The sequence below is a fragment of the Brachyhypopomus gauderio genome, unplaced genomic scaffold, assembly GCF_052324685.1.
Source record: "Brachyhypopomus gauderio isolate BG-103 unplaced genomic scaffold, BGAUD_0.2 sc116, whole genome shotgun sequence".
Classification (NCBI taxonomy): domain Eukaryota; kingdom Metazoa; phylum Chordata; class Actinopteri; order Gymnotiformes; family Hypopomidae; genus Brachyhypopomus; species Brachyhypopomus gauderio.
Window position 1 is genome coordinate 257,501 of NW_027506937.1, and position 17,850 is coordinate 275,350.

The window sequence follows — 17,850 nt, forward strand, 5'->3', positions numbered from 1 at the left end:
GCTTTGGGGAAGTTTCCTTTACGTATCGGAATAACGCAGACACGAGTAAAGAAAGTTGCTTCATTCACCACTTGAGGGGGTGGGACAAAAACTCAAAGGACAACACTGGGACAGATACAAAGATGGAGACAGGGCCAAAGACAGAGTCAAACACAGAAACAAAGGCGGTGACAGGGACGCAGACAGGGACAAATACAAAGACGGTGACAGGGATACAGAAAAGAAAATACACAGACACAAAGATGATGACAGGGAGACAGACAGAGACAGACACAGAGACAAGGCAGAGTCCCAGCTGACACGCTTGGTCCCTCAGGGATGGAGATCCATGGAGCTCAGACTCAGGGTACCGGTCTTCCTATAGACCCCTAGTATCTTCATTATTTACAGGATGGAGGAGGAGGCAGGATGGAGGAGCAGGTGAAGGTGGGGATGTCCCAGGGAGAGTGGGTGGTGTGTAGAGGTGGAGAGAGTGGGTGGTGTGGTGTAGAGGTAGAGAGTGGGTGGTGTAGAGGTGGAGAGTGGGTGGTGTGTAGAGGTGGAGAGTGGGTGGTGTGTAGAGTGGGTGGCGTGTAGAGGTGGAGAGTGGGTGGCGTGTAGAGGTGGAGAGTGGGTGGCGTAGAGGTGGAGAGTGGGTGGCGTGTAGAGGTGGAGAGTGGGTGGCGTGTAGAGGTGGAGAGTGGGTGGCGTGTAGAGGCGGAGAGTGGGTGGTGTGTAGAGGCGGAGAGTGGGTGGTGTGTAGAGGCGGAGAGTGGGTGGTGTGTAGAGGTGGAGAGTGGGTGGTGTGTAGAGGTGGAGAGTGGGTGGTGTGTAGAGGTGGAGAGAGGGTGGTGTAGATCTCCTCATGGACTGACTGTCTCTCCTCAGACCAGCAGTCAACTGGTCGTCCCCCTCACTGTTTATACTAATACAGCCTTTAATACTGGAATAGTTCATGTACCAAACACACAATGTTAATGTTTCTCTCTCTATAGAGTTCTAATTGTGAGGAGAACAGAATTACTCTAATTAATCAAAGAACACCAAAACTCACAGTACTGGAGAATCTTCTGCATTCTCTCCCAGACTCTGAACTTCAGGTTGGAAAGATGTTTTGCTACATTGATCAGAGCTCCTGACACCTTCTCATGTTCCTTTGGGGTGTGATCAACACTGGAAATGTATAAAGATATTATATTATTAAATATAATAGATTATTTTTTATCTTATTCAAAGTATTTAACGTTAAAAGTAACATGTGAAATATCCTTAATTAAATCCATCAATATGTCTTTGAAATGTTTGCACATTGTCAATATCAATATATATTTTTTATTCCTAAATACCTTCTTCATATATCATATTTCTGAAATAACACAGACCACATACTGAAGATCTGAATGTATCAGAATAATTTCACAAACACAATGTGTAACAATATGGAGATCAAACAGAAATAATGATCACTTACAATTTCAATGTGGACGACACATTCTGAGAAGGAAACAGGGACATTTTCTTTATACGAGGGTCAAATATGCCTTTTCATTATGTGATAATAAAATTAATGTGTCTAAAGACCCTTACACACACACAAAAACAAACGTCAAAACATTTTACTTTTTTGTGTGCATTTGTGTGTGTGTGTGAGAGAGAGAGAGAGAGAGAGTTAGTGAAAGATGGTGGTCAGAGTGATTTATTTTCTTTTTCTTCTACATTGGTGTATTTAACATGTTTTGAGCGTATGTCTAAGTGAGAGACAGACCGAGTGATTCTTACTAGTAAGAACGGGATGTTCTCAGCTTCCATCTCCTTCTCTGTGTTTCTGATTTGATCTGAAAGAGATGCTATTTCTCCACTCATCTTCATAATCTTCCTCCACATCATGTGGCTCTTCTGCTCCTCTTCCTCCTTCAATGCAGCTATTCTTGCTGCTTCTTCATCTCTTAGAAACTGGTGGATCTTCTCAAACTCCTCCTTTATCTGCCTCTCTGTGTGCTGGGCCTGATACTGGAATGCGAGATGATGAGGAAATATAAACTGTCCAAATGTGTGTGTTTCATTATGGTGTACGTGGACAGTGATCACAGCACCATTCAGAACTCAGAGTGACCTTTCACCTTAATGTGTGCTGCTGTTTTCTCACAGACTTGTTTATCTTCCTCCAAGACCTTCAGATGCTGTTGTAGAGACTCCAGTGTGGTCTTGAATTTGTTCTGTAAATATGGGTTTAGTAGAGGACAGTGTGAGTCTTACAGGATTCATCACTGTATCTGTATAGGAGATTACAACGACTGAACACAATGGCGTGATTACTGATTCCTTTTCATCCTTTTAATATAAAATGGAGATGTTTGATATATCGTAGCAGATTGTATATCAATATTTTTATCTATATTAAGTTTCACGGCGAATGAAGGTCTGATTTAGTTGTCTGAAATCTCATCATCTGACTCATTTAATCTAACCTGTCTAACATATATTTCAAGATAGTTGTAAACATTGGAAAAACATTACAGTTAAAGCATTAGTGCACATTTCATACCTTAAAGTGACACACAGCTTCCTCTACTGGAAGGCAGTCATGAGTTTTATGTGCCTTTGAAATCTGACACACCACACACACAGGCTGTAGGTCCTCCAGACAGAAGAGTTTGCGTTTCTCATTGTGCAGACTGCAGAGCACCTCAGACCCTGCTGAAGATATCTGACTCCTGCTCGCTAGAAAAGACTCACACAGGTTCTTTAGTGCAAGATTACAGGGAGGATCATCTCTTGAAGATCTTCTCCTACAAACTGGACATTCTTGAGATCCCTTGGTTTCCCAGAACTGCTGCAGACAGGTTTTACACACACTGTGGCTACATGACAGTAAAACAGGATCCCTGAAGATGTCACAGCACACAGGACATGAAAACTCTTCTTCTGACAGAATGTTTGTAGCAGCCATTTCCTCCAACAGCTGCTGTGCTGTTTCTCTGTAATGTCTCCTTCTGTACAAACTTCACTTTCAGTTATAGATCTTCTGTAATAAACACAGTAGCACCGGAGAGAATCAGTCACTGTAGTCCTTTATCCAGCTGAGGGAGTTTAAACTCCTTTCAGAAATAAGGCAGAAAGAAGTAAATACCAGAGTTAAGAGGTTCTCATAATATTTATAACTCATCTGAACACAGAATTAATAAAGACTAGTGTGTCACTCCAAGATTTACTTCTTCAAACAGGCAGGTGTGTACAGGGAGGAGGAGCTTTTGTAAAGAAATAAAGGAGTTGAAAAAGTATGAAGACACAGTTGTTCTTCCAATATTCAGCTGCACCCAACGACCAGCTTCAGCCATTGTGAGACCATGACTTACATGTAAAACATGGTCCACAATTGTTGCCCCTATTTCACTGTTGTGTCCCCTCGGCCTTACACCAGTCTCACCCCCTCTACGCCACATACCACGTGACGCTTAGGCAAGCGCATAACACCCAGTCATTCGCGCATGCGCGCAGCTATCTGCCGGCATTTTTAAAACTTCAGCTGACCTACTGTGCGAGTATCACTGCATTTACACTCCCGTTTGCTGTCTCTGTTTACCCGGTTTAAGCATTCCACATCTCACCATTTGCCATAACATTGAATTCACATTTGTTACAGTATGCAGGGAGGCCTACCGCCATTTTGTAACATTTGTTTGTTTCTACTTCACCACTCACGTTTTCAATACGCGCCACCGTCCTAAACATTCACTCATCTGTTTACAAATTAGTATCTGTAACAGTAATAAACACACTTACACACAGGTCCGTTTTTGGAATATTAATGGTTTTAGCGATCTTTACAAACACTACAGGTTCTGTAGACCAGGGGTACTCAACTGGCGGACCGCGGTCCGGATCCGGACCCGAACGCAGTCCTGTCCGGACCCAATCTCATTCCTGATTAACTGGATACGGACCAAAACAAAACCGTAGCATTTATTTCAGGACTATTGACAAAACACTCCGTCACGAGTGTTACGTTTGCCACCCCCGCTCAACAACTTACGTTCGCCACCCCGCTCAACAACAAGCCTGCCTGGTTGACGCTTCGCGAGCGGCGCGAGGGTCCGCGCGGCGAAAATGACGTAATCGCTGTGGCTCCGCGTGTGCGCGAGTGCCTCGCGCGCTGTCGGTCGGTCGTGCACCTCTCGAATTTTGTAACTTCGCGCCGCGCTTCAACGCAAAGAACAAAGTCACGTTTTCAGGGTTCATACACCTTTATAAGGTGGAATTCAAGCACTTGTACGTCACTTTCAAGGTCCATTTCAATATTTCCCAGCATGTTAAACATAATTAAGTTAAATATTTATACATATACTCGAAATAATTCGCTTTTTATCACATTATTTAATGGTTGTTTATTTAAAAAACGCCCAATCTTCACGTCTTCACGTTCTCTCATGTTTCGTCCTGGAATTACAAGAGGCTCGTATTTGTTAACCTAATACAAGAGAACTATTCAGTCAGACAGCTATTTGTTGTGAAACCAAGTAGTTACAATTTCAAGCATTTTAAAGTACTTTAACCTAAATTCCAGCACTTTTCAAACCTGAAACATATAGCAACATTAAAATTGGTCAGGTAAATGTTCATTCCCCTGTTTTGAGGGGTGTTTCTACCACATATCGTTTCGGACAAAACGCCTATCGGTGCGGAGAACACTGCAGTGACGCTCGCGAAAGTATAAACGCCTCCACCGTTAGCGCACCGTACCCCCCCCCCCCGCTCAACAACTTACGTTCGCCACTCCCGCCGCACCGGACCTCAGGGCACAGGTATCTGCCAAAATTGGACCGCGGACAAATTTAGTTGAGTACGCCTGCTGTAGACTCACCAGCACGCCAAACACTTTCTCTTCGGACGAAACCGATGGACTGGTCCACTAGTGTTGTGTCGTTCGCCAACGATTCGTTCAAATGAACGAAACATTTGAGTGAACGAACTGAATCGAATCACTTCCTCAGCTGATTCGTTTTTTTCTCAGTTCAGTAATTGAGCTCAGCAGCGACCCTGCAGGCCGGCAGGGGAACTGCAGTGTGGTCTGTGAATCACCGAATCAACCGCGAATCTGGAGGCGGAGGAACTGCACATGCTCAGTGGTTCGTTCAGTGATTCGTTAACTGTACTGAGGGCTCTCGTTCATTCTCTGATTCGTTCATGAACTGAAAGCTTTTGTTCATTCTCTGATTTGTTCACTGAATGTACTGTCACCCAGAGAACTGCTGCTAAGGACGTGATTCACGTTTGCACTGCCAACACTCACGTTTTCTTTTTGATTGCACATTTAAGTTGATATTTTCATCTGAATGTACAGTTTTTATCTTAATGTTGCTGTTAATTTAATATTTATTTTGCACTCAGTTGTAGGTTAGTTCATACTTATTTTTTGTATTATGTCACAGTGATCCTGCGACACTTTGCACTTCAGCTTTTGTGAATTCACTCTTTCACGGGACTTTATAAGATATTAATGGGAAAAATAATTCGCGGGTCATCACTTTTTCGCCGGTTGACTGCGGAATTCGATCGTCGGAAAAAATAAATATTTTATGATTTTTTACATGACCAAATCCCAAAATGTATAAAATTATATTATAAGTATTAAATCAACAACAAGCAAGGTGGGCTTTATTCTTTTCTCGCTTCCAGTTCACAGTATTTTACAGACCCGGTTTCAAGAATACCAAGGCGGACGCTCTATCTCAGATCCACAAGAAAACACAGGGTGACGGAGTACCTGAACGTATTCTTAAAAAAAAAACAAATCTCATCCGGTGGGATGTACAAGACGACTTAGACGAAGCGCTATGCACTGATCCGGGCCCTGAGGACGGTCCCGAAGGAAAACAGTAAGTTCCTGTGTCAATAAGAGGGCGTATCCTTCAGCTCGCCCACGACACAATGATGTACAAATAAATAGTGCCACATTATAATGAAAAGGTTAATCAAAACGGCGTCTGGTAGAATATTTGTTTGTTTGACCATTTTTTACCACTTCAAATCATTTCCTACTATTACACACACGCTGGCCTCTTCATTAGAAACGTTTGTTGTTGGAAACACCTTGAAGGTGAGTAGTCTCAAATGATTGCTCTTTTGCTAATGTTCCCAGTGGATAATCTTCCAACTCTTCATCAATGGATAGTTTTGGCATGGCAGACAAGACACAGACACAGACATGCTACATGCTGACACAGACATGCTAAATACTGACACAGACATGCTACATGCTGACACAGACATGCTACATGCTGACACAGACATGCTAAATACTGACACAGACATGCTACATGCTGACACAGACATGCTACATGACACAGACATGCTACATGCTGACACAGACATGCTAAATACTGACACAGACATGCTACATGCTGACACAGACATGCTGAATACTGACACAGACATGCTAAATACTGACACAGACATGCTAAAGCTCCAGAAAACCTGCTATTCCTTGTTACCGCATCAACAACAACTATGTGTGTGTGTACATGTTGACCACCTAATTCACCTCATTCATATACAGATTACAGCGTTCCTGTGGTCAGAGGACCTGTGATGAACAGGATAGAAGATGGCTAATAAAATTGTGTATACCATCAGATGGGCTACATTCACTAATCACACACCTATAAAACTCCTTAATAAATGTGTATACCATCAGATGGGCAACATTCACTAATCACACACCTATAAAACTCCTTAATAAATGTGTATACCATCAGATGGGCTACATTCACTAATCACATACCTATAAAACTCCTTAATAAATGTGTATACCATCAGATGGGCTACATTCACTAATCACACACCTATAAAACTCCTTAATAAATGTGTATACCATCAGATGGGCTACATTCACTAATCACACACCTATAAAACTCCTTAATAAATGTGTATACCATCAGATGGGCTACATTCGCTAATCACACACCTATAAAACTCCTTAATAAATTCCCTAATAATAGTCCCTATACGTTGGCCAGAGAGTTTGATGTATCTAATGAGGTGGGATTATTCCTTGTGTACTATAAAATCTTCATCAGTGTAGAAGTGGAAGACATCTGAACAGCAGACACCAGCCACAGACGTCACTGAGAGACGCACTTTAGACTTAAAACAAGAACTTACACTGAATATGCTCTGGTTGTGAGACAAGGAAAAATGTTCGGATAATTTATAGAATTTTTTTAGAAAAAAAGGATTTGACAGCTGAATTTAACCAGGTAAGATATGAAAGATGTACAAAATATGTAAGAAATAATGACCGTGTGTTCGACGGGTTCATGTCTGATTTGCATGATGCAAATCCTCTGATGGCCCTCGGCCCCGTGACATTCTCTCTGTGAGCAGGTCTTGTTTCTTGGAGAAACATTTGCATATTATTTGCTTATCATCAGTTTCCTCTTTCCCACTGGCTTCATTTTATCGCTTTGATACGTAATTAAATGCAAAACTCTTATCGCTCTCATCTTTTGAATAAAGGACACACATTAAGGATTGTGTTAACAGGAGCATTGAAAAATGTCTTCACTTCAGTTGAAAAACAGGTTAGGAATCACTCTTTTCCAGTGTTTTTGGTCTGTGTGATTCAGACAAATATTTGAATTTCTGTTAAAATGTCCATTAACAGTATTAATACAATACTTTGTTTCATATCACAAAGTCATCTCACATACTTATTGTAATTGCAGAGTTCATACAAACTTCATTATATCAACAAAATTAACACAAGTTAAACAAAACATGCAGATATAGCATTTCATAAGAATAGGTGTGCTTGCAGCAGTAAAAGAACATTATACATTATTGAGGGCAGTAATATCAATGAGTCTACTGGCAGTTTTGCATATTTAATATTATTGCATACAGGCTACAGTGAGGAAAATACGTATTTGAACAGCAGTAAGACACAAATAAATCATTAAAAAATTATACATTGTGATTTCCGGATACTTTTTTTAGATGATGTCTCTCACAGTGGAGATGCACCTAAGATGAAAATGTCAGACCCCTCCATGATTTCTAAGTGGGAGAACTTGCAAAGTCGCAGGGTGTTCAAATACTTATTTTCCTCACTGTTGTGATGGGCAGGGTGAGCGAAATAAAATGGAAGCGATCACGCCAAGTCTCAGGGAAAATGGATGGTTTAATTGAAATAGTGCGCAAACCAAAAACCCGTGACATGATCCCAATGAAGGATATAATGACCAGCGGTCAACTGGTATAAAGACAAGACATGTATAGACAAACAAACGACCCTCAGGTGAGACGGATCACAGGCTCTGCCCCCCCCCGAGGGACGAACACAACAACAACAGGACAACTGCCGCTGTAGACGGAGGCGACCAGTAGGGGGCCCGTCGTTCCAATGACTTTTTTAAAGTCTGTCTGTGTTTTGAATCTGAAATGTATCTTTTTTTTACAGAAAGTGGTGGTTTATACAGTTTTAAATGCTGAGACTATGCACATACTTTATCATTGTGAATCCTTAAATTTAGAAGCTGACATGTGGAGTCACCTGATGAGGTTTTACATGTGTAAGTGCTGCTGATGTGATGTGGTGTTGGAGAAAAACGTTTTGGAGCTCCAGATGTGAAGATCCCTGGGTATCCGCATCTCCATTACAGCAAATGTAGTTTTCATTGAAATACTTCAGATTTACTTTTAATTGTTAATTGTAACCTTTTCAAAGAACACAAAGCTTACATATAAAACAGTAGATTAAACAATATGCTATTTTCAAATATCCAGAGGAATTCATGGTATTCACCTTCAAATGTCCTCTTCCCAATACGTTCTGTGCTCATTCAGCCCCATATCATCCCACTCCCCGCTCTGGGCTTCTCTGTCAGGACCATGCGGGACTGTGCTTCTCTGTCAGGACCATGTGGGACTGTGCTTCTCTGTCGGGACCATGCAGGACTGTGCTTCTCTGTCAGGACCATGCAGGACTGTGCTTCTCTTGCGGGACCATCCATTCCCTAAGTTTAATCTTGCATATTTGTTGTGATGGGCAATGAAAGGTTTTTGTCCTGTATGCTGTCCACACAGATTGACTTTACACAATGTCCTTTGCCCTGTCTGCGCTGTCACAGACACTGTGCTTCCACTGACAGCCCCACTGGCCTGTCTGTTTCCCAGAGCTAGACTGTGTATGTAGCGCGTTGTCTGTGGCATAATGTTTTGAGGACAGCCTACACAGTCACAGTTAGAGGATCTCTGGCTTGTTCAGTGATTACTGTTTCAACTGACCTTCAACTAGGGACAGGTCTTCCGCTTCAGTCTTTGTGTGTTACAGTCTGATTTTTCAACACCTCCGGCAATTATTTCCCATGGAGCCTTGACGCACGTAGACATGCAAACCTGACAACATTGTGCTGCTTAATAAACATTTTTATGCAGTTCAGCTAATTGGAAAACCACTGTACTCTGTTTTGTTTCAATACCAACATATGTTGTAAGGTGTGTGGCAGTCATCAAAGGTGTATTTCCTTTTCCTAGACTGGGGCCAGTATTTTTAATGCAAGCTTTCTATATCATTTATTTTTAAATTGTACATAAAAGAAAAATCTCTGTTTGCAAACTTTGATATAAGGCAATTATTAAGAAATTATAATTTTTTAAAATAATTTGACTATGTGATATTACGGGGTGTACTCAAATCTGCTGTGTACTGTATTAAAGCAGGGTGGGTGGTTATTGGAGCACTGTAGATTATGAAACAAGTTGGAACATGTGGTGTGTTGGCATGTGTGTGAAATATCCTCAATTATTGAAGAACACCAGTCAGATCATTTCACTTCACATAAAACTCTGAGTTCATTCCTACAGTTCATGTCCATCCACATGTAGCCTTGATCTCGTGTTTCTATGGCGCCACACTGGTGAGACAGGGGAAGTTCTGGCTGTCTTCCTCCCTTCCAGTTGGTCCAAGATCCCACAACCATCCCATTGGACCAAATCCAGAACCCAAAGAGACGGCTCTGTCTAAGCCCCACCCACACAGGCCCAGATACTTTATTCCTTCTGAGTTCAGACTCCACTTCTTTCTGGTCGAGGTGAGACTCAATGCGCAGGAGACCAGACCTGTGACCTTCCTTACAGTAGTCCAGAGCTTTCTCCCAGATCATCCTGACCTCACTCACATGGATGGACGCTGACAGAGACACAAACACCAGAGACACTTCTTCATTCTACTGATCTAGACTGCAGAGAACATTTTAGTGTTGGTAACATCATCACTTACTGCTGTAGCACAGAGCAGATGCAGGATCATTACACGCTGATGGAGACCATTCATCCTTCATCAGTTTTACACAATCACATGGCTGAGGGACACAAGATCTCCAGTTCCTGTAGGTGGAGAGACCTCCATCAGCCCACTCCCAGCCTGAGCTGAGCATGGCTCTAATAACATCTGTAGAGGTCAAAGGTAAACACGGTTTATTTATGTTTATGCAATTGAAGTTATGAGGTTGATATGAATAAGGAATTTATCAATAGTCCCAGTCAGGTTATTACCATATTTATAGCACATGAAATTAAAATTGATCCTTATTGATGATATCAATAATTACAGTTTGTAATATTGTTAAAACGTCTATATTAAGTTTTTACCTTGTTTATAACACATAAAATGATTTTTCTCTGTGCAGTTATTACAATTCAATGAACCATTAGCCATCATAGTAGCACAGCAGCTCAATGTTCCACAGTCATCTGTCAAGTTTACAAATGTAACTGCATCAACATTAGACCATTTATAACTGGGACTGTGGTGGAGCCCAATCCAGGCAGCATATAATCCAGCCTCCTCAGTCAGATTAGCCAGTATACTGTTGTCTTCCTCACTGTACACAGTGACGAGGTCAGTGTAGTTTCTTCTACAAGCTGTCTGAGCCTCAGACTGAGTCAGACTCCCATCCACAATGATGTGGAATGTTCTGAGACGATTTCCACCTGCAGCAGAAAAGACTGGAAAAGTTTCTCTTCTTAGTGACTCAGTGATGGGGTGATGTTCTACTATGGTCTGATGAGAAACTGTCAGGAATGTTCTCCAGTGCTGTGGGCATGTGCTGTGATACCTGTGGCATTACTGTGATAGCACAGAGCAGGAAAACCATTACTACATGACACTGAGATCCATTTCCCTCCTTGCAGTTTTGTACAGTCTCCTGTTGTCTGAGGCTGATCAGTCCCCCAGTTCCTGTAGGTGGAGAGACCTCCATCAGCCCACTCCCAGTCATCACACAGCAGGCCGATCCAGAAGGGGGTGGTGCTGTTCTTCCCATTCAGATTCACCTCTTCATTTTGCTCCTGATCTCTGATGCTGACCAGATCAGTGTATTTCTCCCTGCAGTATCTCTGGGCTTCATACCAGGACATTGGCTCAAGCACTAAGTGATAACTGTGGCACGAATCTGCAGTGATTAAACAATTAACAAATCAATCCCTAATTATATGTTTAGAGTTAAATGTGGTGACATCAATAATTATAGTATTTAATATTGCTGAAACCTCTATAGTAAGTACTTACCTTGTTTATAACACATAAAATTCTTTTTCCCTGTGCAGTTATCACACTCCCATGAACCCTCAGCCTTCATAGCAACACAGCAGCTCCATGTCCCACAGTCTTGTATTGAGTCTCTGAATGTAACTGCATCACCATTAGACCATTTATATCTGGGCTGACTGCGGTGGAGCCCAATCCAGGCAGCATATAATCCAGCCTCCTCAGTCAGATTAGCCAGTACACTGTTGTCTTTCTCACTGTACACAGTGACGAGGTCGGTGTAGTTTCTTCTACAAGCTGTCTGAGCCTCAGACTGAGTCAGATTCTCATATCCTGTGATGTTGAATGGTCTGAGACGACTTCCACCTGCAGCAGAAAAGACTGGAAAAGTTTATCTTCTTAGTGACTCAGTGATGGGGTGATATTGGTCTGATATGAAACTGTCAGGAATGTTCTCCAGTGCTGTGGGCGTGTGTTGTGATGTGGCACTACTGTGGTAGCACAGATCAGATTCAACATTATTACATGGCACTGAGTAACAGTAATGAGGCTATAGGGGTAGATGTGAAGGACTGGGGTAGATGTGACAGGGCACATGTAATGGGGTAGATGTAGCAGGGTAGATGTGATGGGGTAGATGTGAAGGGCTGGGGTAGATGTAGCAGGGTAGACGTGATGGGGTAAATGTGAAGGGTATTAACATTTCCTCTGTCCTTTCCATCTGAAAGATGTTCAACCCCAGAAGACTTTGGTGGACAGATGAATTTGGGAGTCGAACAGGGGGGTGAACTGGAGGGTGAATAGGGGGGTGAACAGGGTGAACAGGGGGGTGAACTGGGGGGTGAATAGGGGGGTGAACAGGGTGGTGAACAAGGGTGCACATAACCTTCAGCTCAGCTGAACAGGAAACACACAGCATGTGACTTGTATGGTACACATGGACCAGTTCACATGAGAGGAGAATTATGTTGGGTATTTTTTAGTATGTTTGATCTTTCTTGTTTATAAGTGGTGCCATGCGCTCAATCGGGTTTTTAATTAAAGCTTACTGTGTAAAGTTTTATATTACAGTCACATTTCTAAATAGCACAGTGTAAAGTTTTATATTATTCAATCCTACCACTCAAAGAAATATTTATAAAATATTAGATACATGAAGAAAAACAAGTCTCGCTTTTCAGTGAATGAAAAAAATCTATCTCTTAAAATCTCTTATTGTAAGTTTGGCAGGATTGATCATCACCGTTAGTGGAAGTAGTGGGTTGTGAGAAAGTAGAAACCAAATATGACAAGAGGAAGCAAAAATCGTATTAGTCTAAATTCACTACATTATTTACGTGTCACATCTAGCCCCGCCCACATCTCTCAGTCTTGTTTGTGTCTCCAGTTTAGCTCCTCCTGTCTGTCAGTCATGTCTCTGTTTTTGCTCCTTGTGTCTCGTTCTGTCTGTCTTGTTTGTACCTCTAGTGTTGAGTCTTGTGGGTCAGTGTATGAATCTTGGTGAGGTCTGTGTAGGTCATTTATCACTGCTCAAGGTTATGATCTCATTGTTCTACGTTCTGGTTTCTGTATTTCTGTGTGCACCTGGTTTAGTCTGGTTGTATGTCTAGTGTGTTTAGTTGGTCTATGTGCATCCCTTCTGTAGAGTATCTGCCTTGTTCACATCATCTGTCTGTGTTCACTGTGTGTGTTAAGTTATATTCTGGTAGTTCTGTCTTCATCTTATAGTCTTGGTGTTAGTCCTATAAGTCTGTTCGTCATGCATCGCTGTCGTCATGCCCACCGTGTTGTCATGGTGAGTTTAAAAGAGGTTCATAATGTTGACAGTGTCCTTCCTGTAAATAAACCCTCAATCACACTTGTGTCCGCCGCCTCTCAGTACGACTTAACAGCATGGTCTTTACATTTATTTATTTATTGCTACTTAAATATTCAGTTTCATCTTGTAACTGGTTAAAACGTAGAGGAGAGTGGGGTGATTTGTGCCAGGGGGGAAGTTGTGCCACCCCTTGTTTATAGTGAACCAGAGAAGAAATTGGTTATGTGACCATTAATTTTTGAAAAAACATTCATTTTACTCATCCTGCAAAGAAGAGATCCTCATTGCATGAGAGGAAAGCACTTTTAAGTTAAAAAAACTGTTTTTTGCCTTTCAAAGTAAAATTCCTATGATCAAGGATTTTTTATTGTTGTGTCCAAACAGTTATAGAGAAGTATGAAAACATTTTACACATGTTTTAGTACTTTGGTAAACTACACTATGAGTCTATGCAGCTAGCATGATGTTAGCCCAAAACTACTGGATGATGCATTTTTTCCCAAATGGTGGGGTTGGGGTGATTTGTGCCATAGGGCCTGGGGTAAGTTGTGCCAGTGGCACAACTCACACCCAATTATGAATATTTTAAACATATTGTTTTTTTTGTAGTTGTACATTGTATTCTTATATTTAATCACTTAAACTATGTGACATTCTTAATTTTAGACCCAAAATAGAAATAGACCATCATGCCACAGAGTTATAAGAGGAAGACATGCAGGGCTTCCACTCCTCTAGAGGACATGGACAGAGTAGTGAAGAGGTGGAGAAGGGAAGTCTATTGGTCAGGTGGTGAGGGAGATGAGCATATGCAGGATGTCATTAAAGTAAAACATGGAGAAGAAAAAGATAGATGGAAAAGAAATAGGATATAAAAGAACTGGACTTATTTAAAGCGTATAGCTTCAACTTATGTAAATGTAAACTGCAATGGATCAATAAAGGAAAAATTAAGATATATGCCAATTATGCTAAAAAAAAACTTAATATTTGCTACTGTTTTTGTTTCATTTTGAACTGAACTTTGTTCTGAAGTGTTAGGCCTTGTTTAAGAAAATGTATCTTTTGTGTGCTCATGTGGCACAATAGGCTTGTAGAAAATTAGCCTTTGATGTTGTAAAGTAACTTTAAATAAACCTTAAATTAGTAATTTTGTATTGAATTTGTCTAGCTTTTATATAGCATTCCAGATCTTGAGATCAAAATATATTATTTTACTTCAGTAATCAATGGCACAATTTACCCCAATGTATTCTCTACAGTGGCACAACTTACCCCGCACTGGGGGCAAGTTGTGCCACGAGACCACTTTTTTTCAAAAAGCTGTATTTCGTGAATACTATATTTCACATCCAAAGTGACTGATTCCAGGGATGCACCACATCCTGAAATATATGTACATATTTTAGTTGGAAGCATTACTGTCATAGTCTCACTTTAAAGTCACTTTAAGTAAAAACTGGCACAACTCACCCCACTCTCCCCTAAATTCTTCTCATAAGTAAATGGCAACTGTCACGGAGCAGCTCCAGACCCCTCCTTTTGGGCGTGTGTTTATGTCATCTGCGTCTGGTTATGACCGTATATGTATCTCCGTGGGGTTGTGTGTGAGCGTGTTCATCCGTCTCACCTGTGTCTTGTCTCGTGATCAGTGTGTAACAGTGATCAGTGTATAGTTCTGACTGTTACAACTGGGGATTGTGTACTTCATCTATTTAATGTACGTTCACACAATGTCTCGTGATCGTCTTTGTCTAAAGCTCGTGCCTGTGTGTTTGTGTTTTAATGTTAATGCTACTCGCGCTGGTCTCCACCGTCTTTGTTAATTAAAATGTGTGTTTTCACCGCAACGTGCCGTCGTGTGGTCCTGCCTCCCCCGTCAGTCTTGTCTTTTGTTTTGTTCTCTGTGTTTGAGTGTCTTTTATTTTGACATTTCCTAGTTGTCTCTGTTTTCACACCCCTGCCGTGTTCTCTGCCCCTCGTTATCACTTTCAGGTGTGTCTTGTTGTGTTCCTTGTTTAGTCAGTGCATTTAAGTCCTGTGTTTGGTCTCTGTGGTTGTGGGTTATTGTAGCTTGTAAGTTGAACGTTGTATGTTATCAGTGAAAGGATTAAGTCTAATGTTCTAGTCGTGTGTAGTGGTTGTTGTTCAGTTAGTTCATGCTCTCTGTGTCTTTTTGTGTTATCTTGCTTGTCATCTTTGGTCTTTGTATAAATTATACTCTTTTGTGTTAGTCGTTTATATTAAACCTATGAATTCTGCATCTGCATCCTACCTGCCCAGCCTTGTTCATTACACGTGCCTCGTCGTGCCTCTTCCCCACGTTACAACAACATTAATATTAATATAACATTTATGTTAATTAACTGTAAAACATACACTGGAACCTGAAAACAATTGGTGTCCAGACCTCTTTGACATTGTGAAAATAATTTTTTTCCACCAGATAATAATTTGATTAATCAAATATGCGTAATAATCACAAATTCATACTGAATATGTTCAGAGCAAACAGGTGTTTTGAGCCTAGTGATTATTAGTGAATATTTACCCAACAGTAGAGAGAGGAGCACAGAGATGGTTTCCATGGTAATTCCATAAACTCACACTAGTACTGAGTTGGAGTCCTGAGTGCTGAAATATCAGAGGGGCTGTAGTGATCTAATCTGCAGACATACACACCAGACACTGTATGTGTTCACTCTGATTACAAACATTTAACATGTAAAAAAAAACATTGCAAATACAGCAAAAACAGATAGCAGTAAATAAAAAATGGTTAAATAAATTTCTGGTTAATAACTGATGAACTACATAAAAGAATTAGTAAACTAAGGACATAGTCTTACCTGATGAGGTGTTTATTGTTGAATGGAGAAGAATTTTCAAATCCCCAACAGCTCTCATCGTGGTGACATCACATGATGAGGTGTGATGTCACCAGCTCATATGCATATATGTCAAGATGTAAAAAAGGCTTTGAACTAGAGCTGCATTTGAGAATAAGGAGAGAAAAAGTCTCATAAAGCCTTTTTATTTATTTATTACATAAATTACAGTAAAGCTGTACCAAGGCCAAAAGAGAAACCTCTATGGATGATCTAAGAATGTGCAAATGTACACACAGAGAAACCATTAGACATTGTGTAATATATCATATTTGTTACTGAGAGAGTAACACTAAAAGAACATTTAAATTAGTTAATATTTCAATCTAACCCTTTAGAAAGATCTGGGATTATTTGACTCAAAACCAAAAAAAGTGTAACTCGTATTTCTAAATGTGCTGTAATGTGTGTTCTGTGTGAGACACCCGTGTATCCTAGAGGAATCTTTACCCACCGTTCACTTTGTGTATCACCACTTCCTACAGGAAACAATGCTTACAGACAAGATGTGGGACAGAAATGTAAAAAAATGTTTTATTTATTATTCAGGACAATGATTTCAAAAACAAGTTTAATTTCACTGGAGGAAAGAAAGTAACTGTTCTGGGGATTGGGGTTGTGACATTTTACTATCTGGTTAATAAAGTCACTGTGAACAGTTTCCCTGTGGTTCATAAAGAGGCTCAAATAGACAAATGTATGCAAACACACTGAAGCCACATATCAAAGGTGCTGCTTCTTCCTCGTTACTGTGATCAGGTCATGCAGTTGAGTTTCATTTCAACAGCTTCTCAGTGTCTGTGAAACCATCAGTTGCCACCAGGGGGCTGAGATGGCACTGAGAAGACAGAGACGCGTGCGAACCTTCCAAGAGAGGAAGAATGTTTTGGAAATGTTTGATGACTTTCAATTAATCAAACGATATAGACTGGACAGAGCAGGAATCATCTTTGTCACTGACTTGGTGAGAGACGTCATCTCACCTTCAACTACACGCAGCAACACCATCCCAGCTGAATTAAAAGTAGTGCTGATGCTTCGTTTTCTTGCTACAGGAAAAATGCAGCAGTGTAGTGCTGATGATTTGGGACCATCCCAACCAACAATTAGCCGAGTCGTCATGCAAACAATTATGGCACTTACAGCGCCACACACTGTAACCCTTTTTATTGACTTTCTAACAACACCCCGTGTCATCCAACAGAAGCAAACCCAGTTTATGCAGATAGCTGGATTTCCAGGAGTTGTAGGTGCAATTGATGGCACTCACATAAAGATCATTGTTCCCAGCATTAATGAGGATGTTTATGTGAACAGAAAGAGGTACCACAGCATCAACACTCAAGTTGTGTTTGATGCAGAATACATTTTAGATGTTGTACCCAAATGGCCTGGGTCAACCCATGATGCTCGGATTTTCACTGAAAGCGGCCTGAACCAACTTTTTGAAACAGGACTTGTGTCACCTGGACATCATCTCTGACTTTGATGTCTGCCTTGTCAGTTATTGTATGTCATTTGGGAGTGAGTCCTCTGCCAGACGTCCTTCAGACGCTCACTCTTCCTTCGGCCATTCATGACTGGAGGTGTTTGGAAGCGCTGTCAGAGAGGGAGGG

The 17,850-nt window shown here is 41.0% G+C and overlaps 2 protein-coding genes across 4 annotated transcripts in view; both read right to left on the bottom strand.

Annotated features, from left to right (window-relative positions):
* LOC143497927 (E3 ubiquitin-protein ligase TRIM35-like) overlaps positions 1-3,102 on the bottom strand; it is an 8,657-nt gene extending 5,555 nt beyond the window's left edge. Inside the window, exons 1-4 of the mRNA XM_076993569.1 lie at positions 2,525-3,102; positions 2,100-2,195; positions 1,745-1,989; positions 1,034-1,152 (exon numbers count right to left, since the gene is read on the bottom strand). Coding sequence (XP_076849684.1) covers positions 1,034-1,152; positions 1,745-1,989; positions 2,100-2,195; positions 2,525-2,929 — 865 coding nt within the window. The 5' untranslated portion in view covers positions 2,930-3,102. The remainder of the gene's footprint in view (positions 1-1,033; positions 1,153-1,744; positions 1,990-2,099; positions 2,196-2,524) is intronic.
* Positions 3,103-8,138: 5,036 nt separating this feature from the next.
* LOC143497931 (macrophage mannose receptor 1-like) overlaps positions 8,139-17,850 on the bottom strand; it is an 84,369-nt gene continuing 74,657 nt past the window's right edge. For 2 of the 3 annotated variants that reach the window (XM_076993573.1, XM_076993574.1), the window contains exons 5-9: positions 11,549-11,908; positions 11,097-11,432; positions 10,630-10,986; positions 10,259-10,429; positions 8,139-10,168 (exon numbers count right to left, since the gene is read on the bottom strand). In XM_076993573.1, the coding sequence (XP_076849688.1) occupies positions 9,804-10,168; positions 10,259-10,429; positions 10,630-10,986; positions 11,097-11,432; positions 11,549-11,908 (1,589 nt within the window). In that variant the 3' untranslated portion in view covers positions 8,139-9,803. The remainder of the gene's footprint in view (positions 10,169-10,258; positions 10,430-10,629; positions 10,987-11,096; positions 11,433-11,548; positions 11,909-17,850) is intronic. The other variant, XM_076993576.1, reaches the window with a different exon arrangement.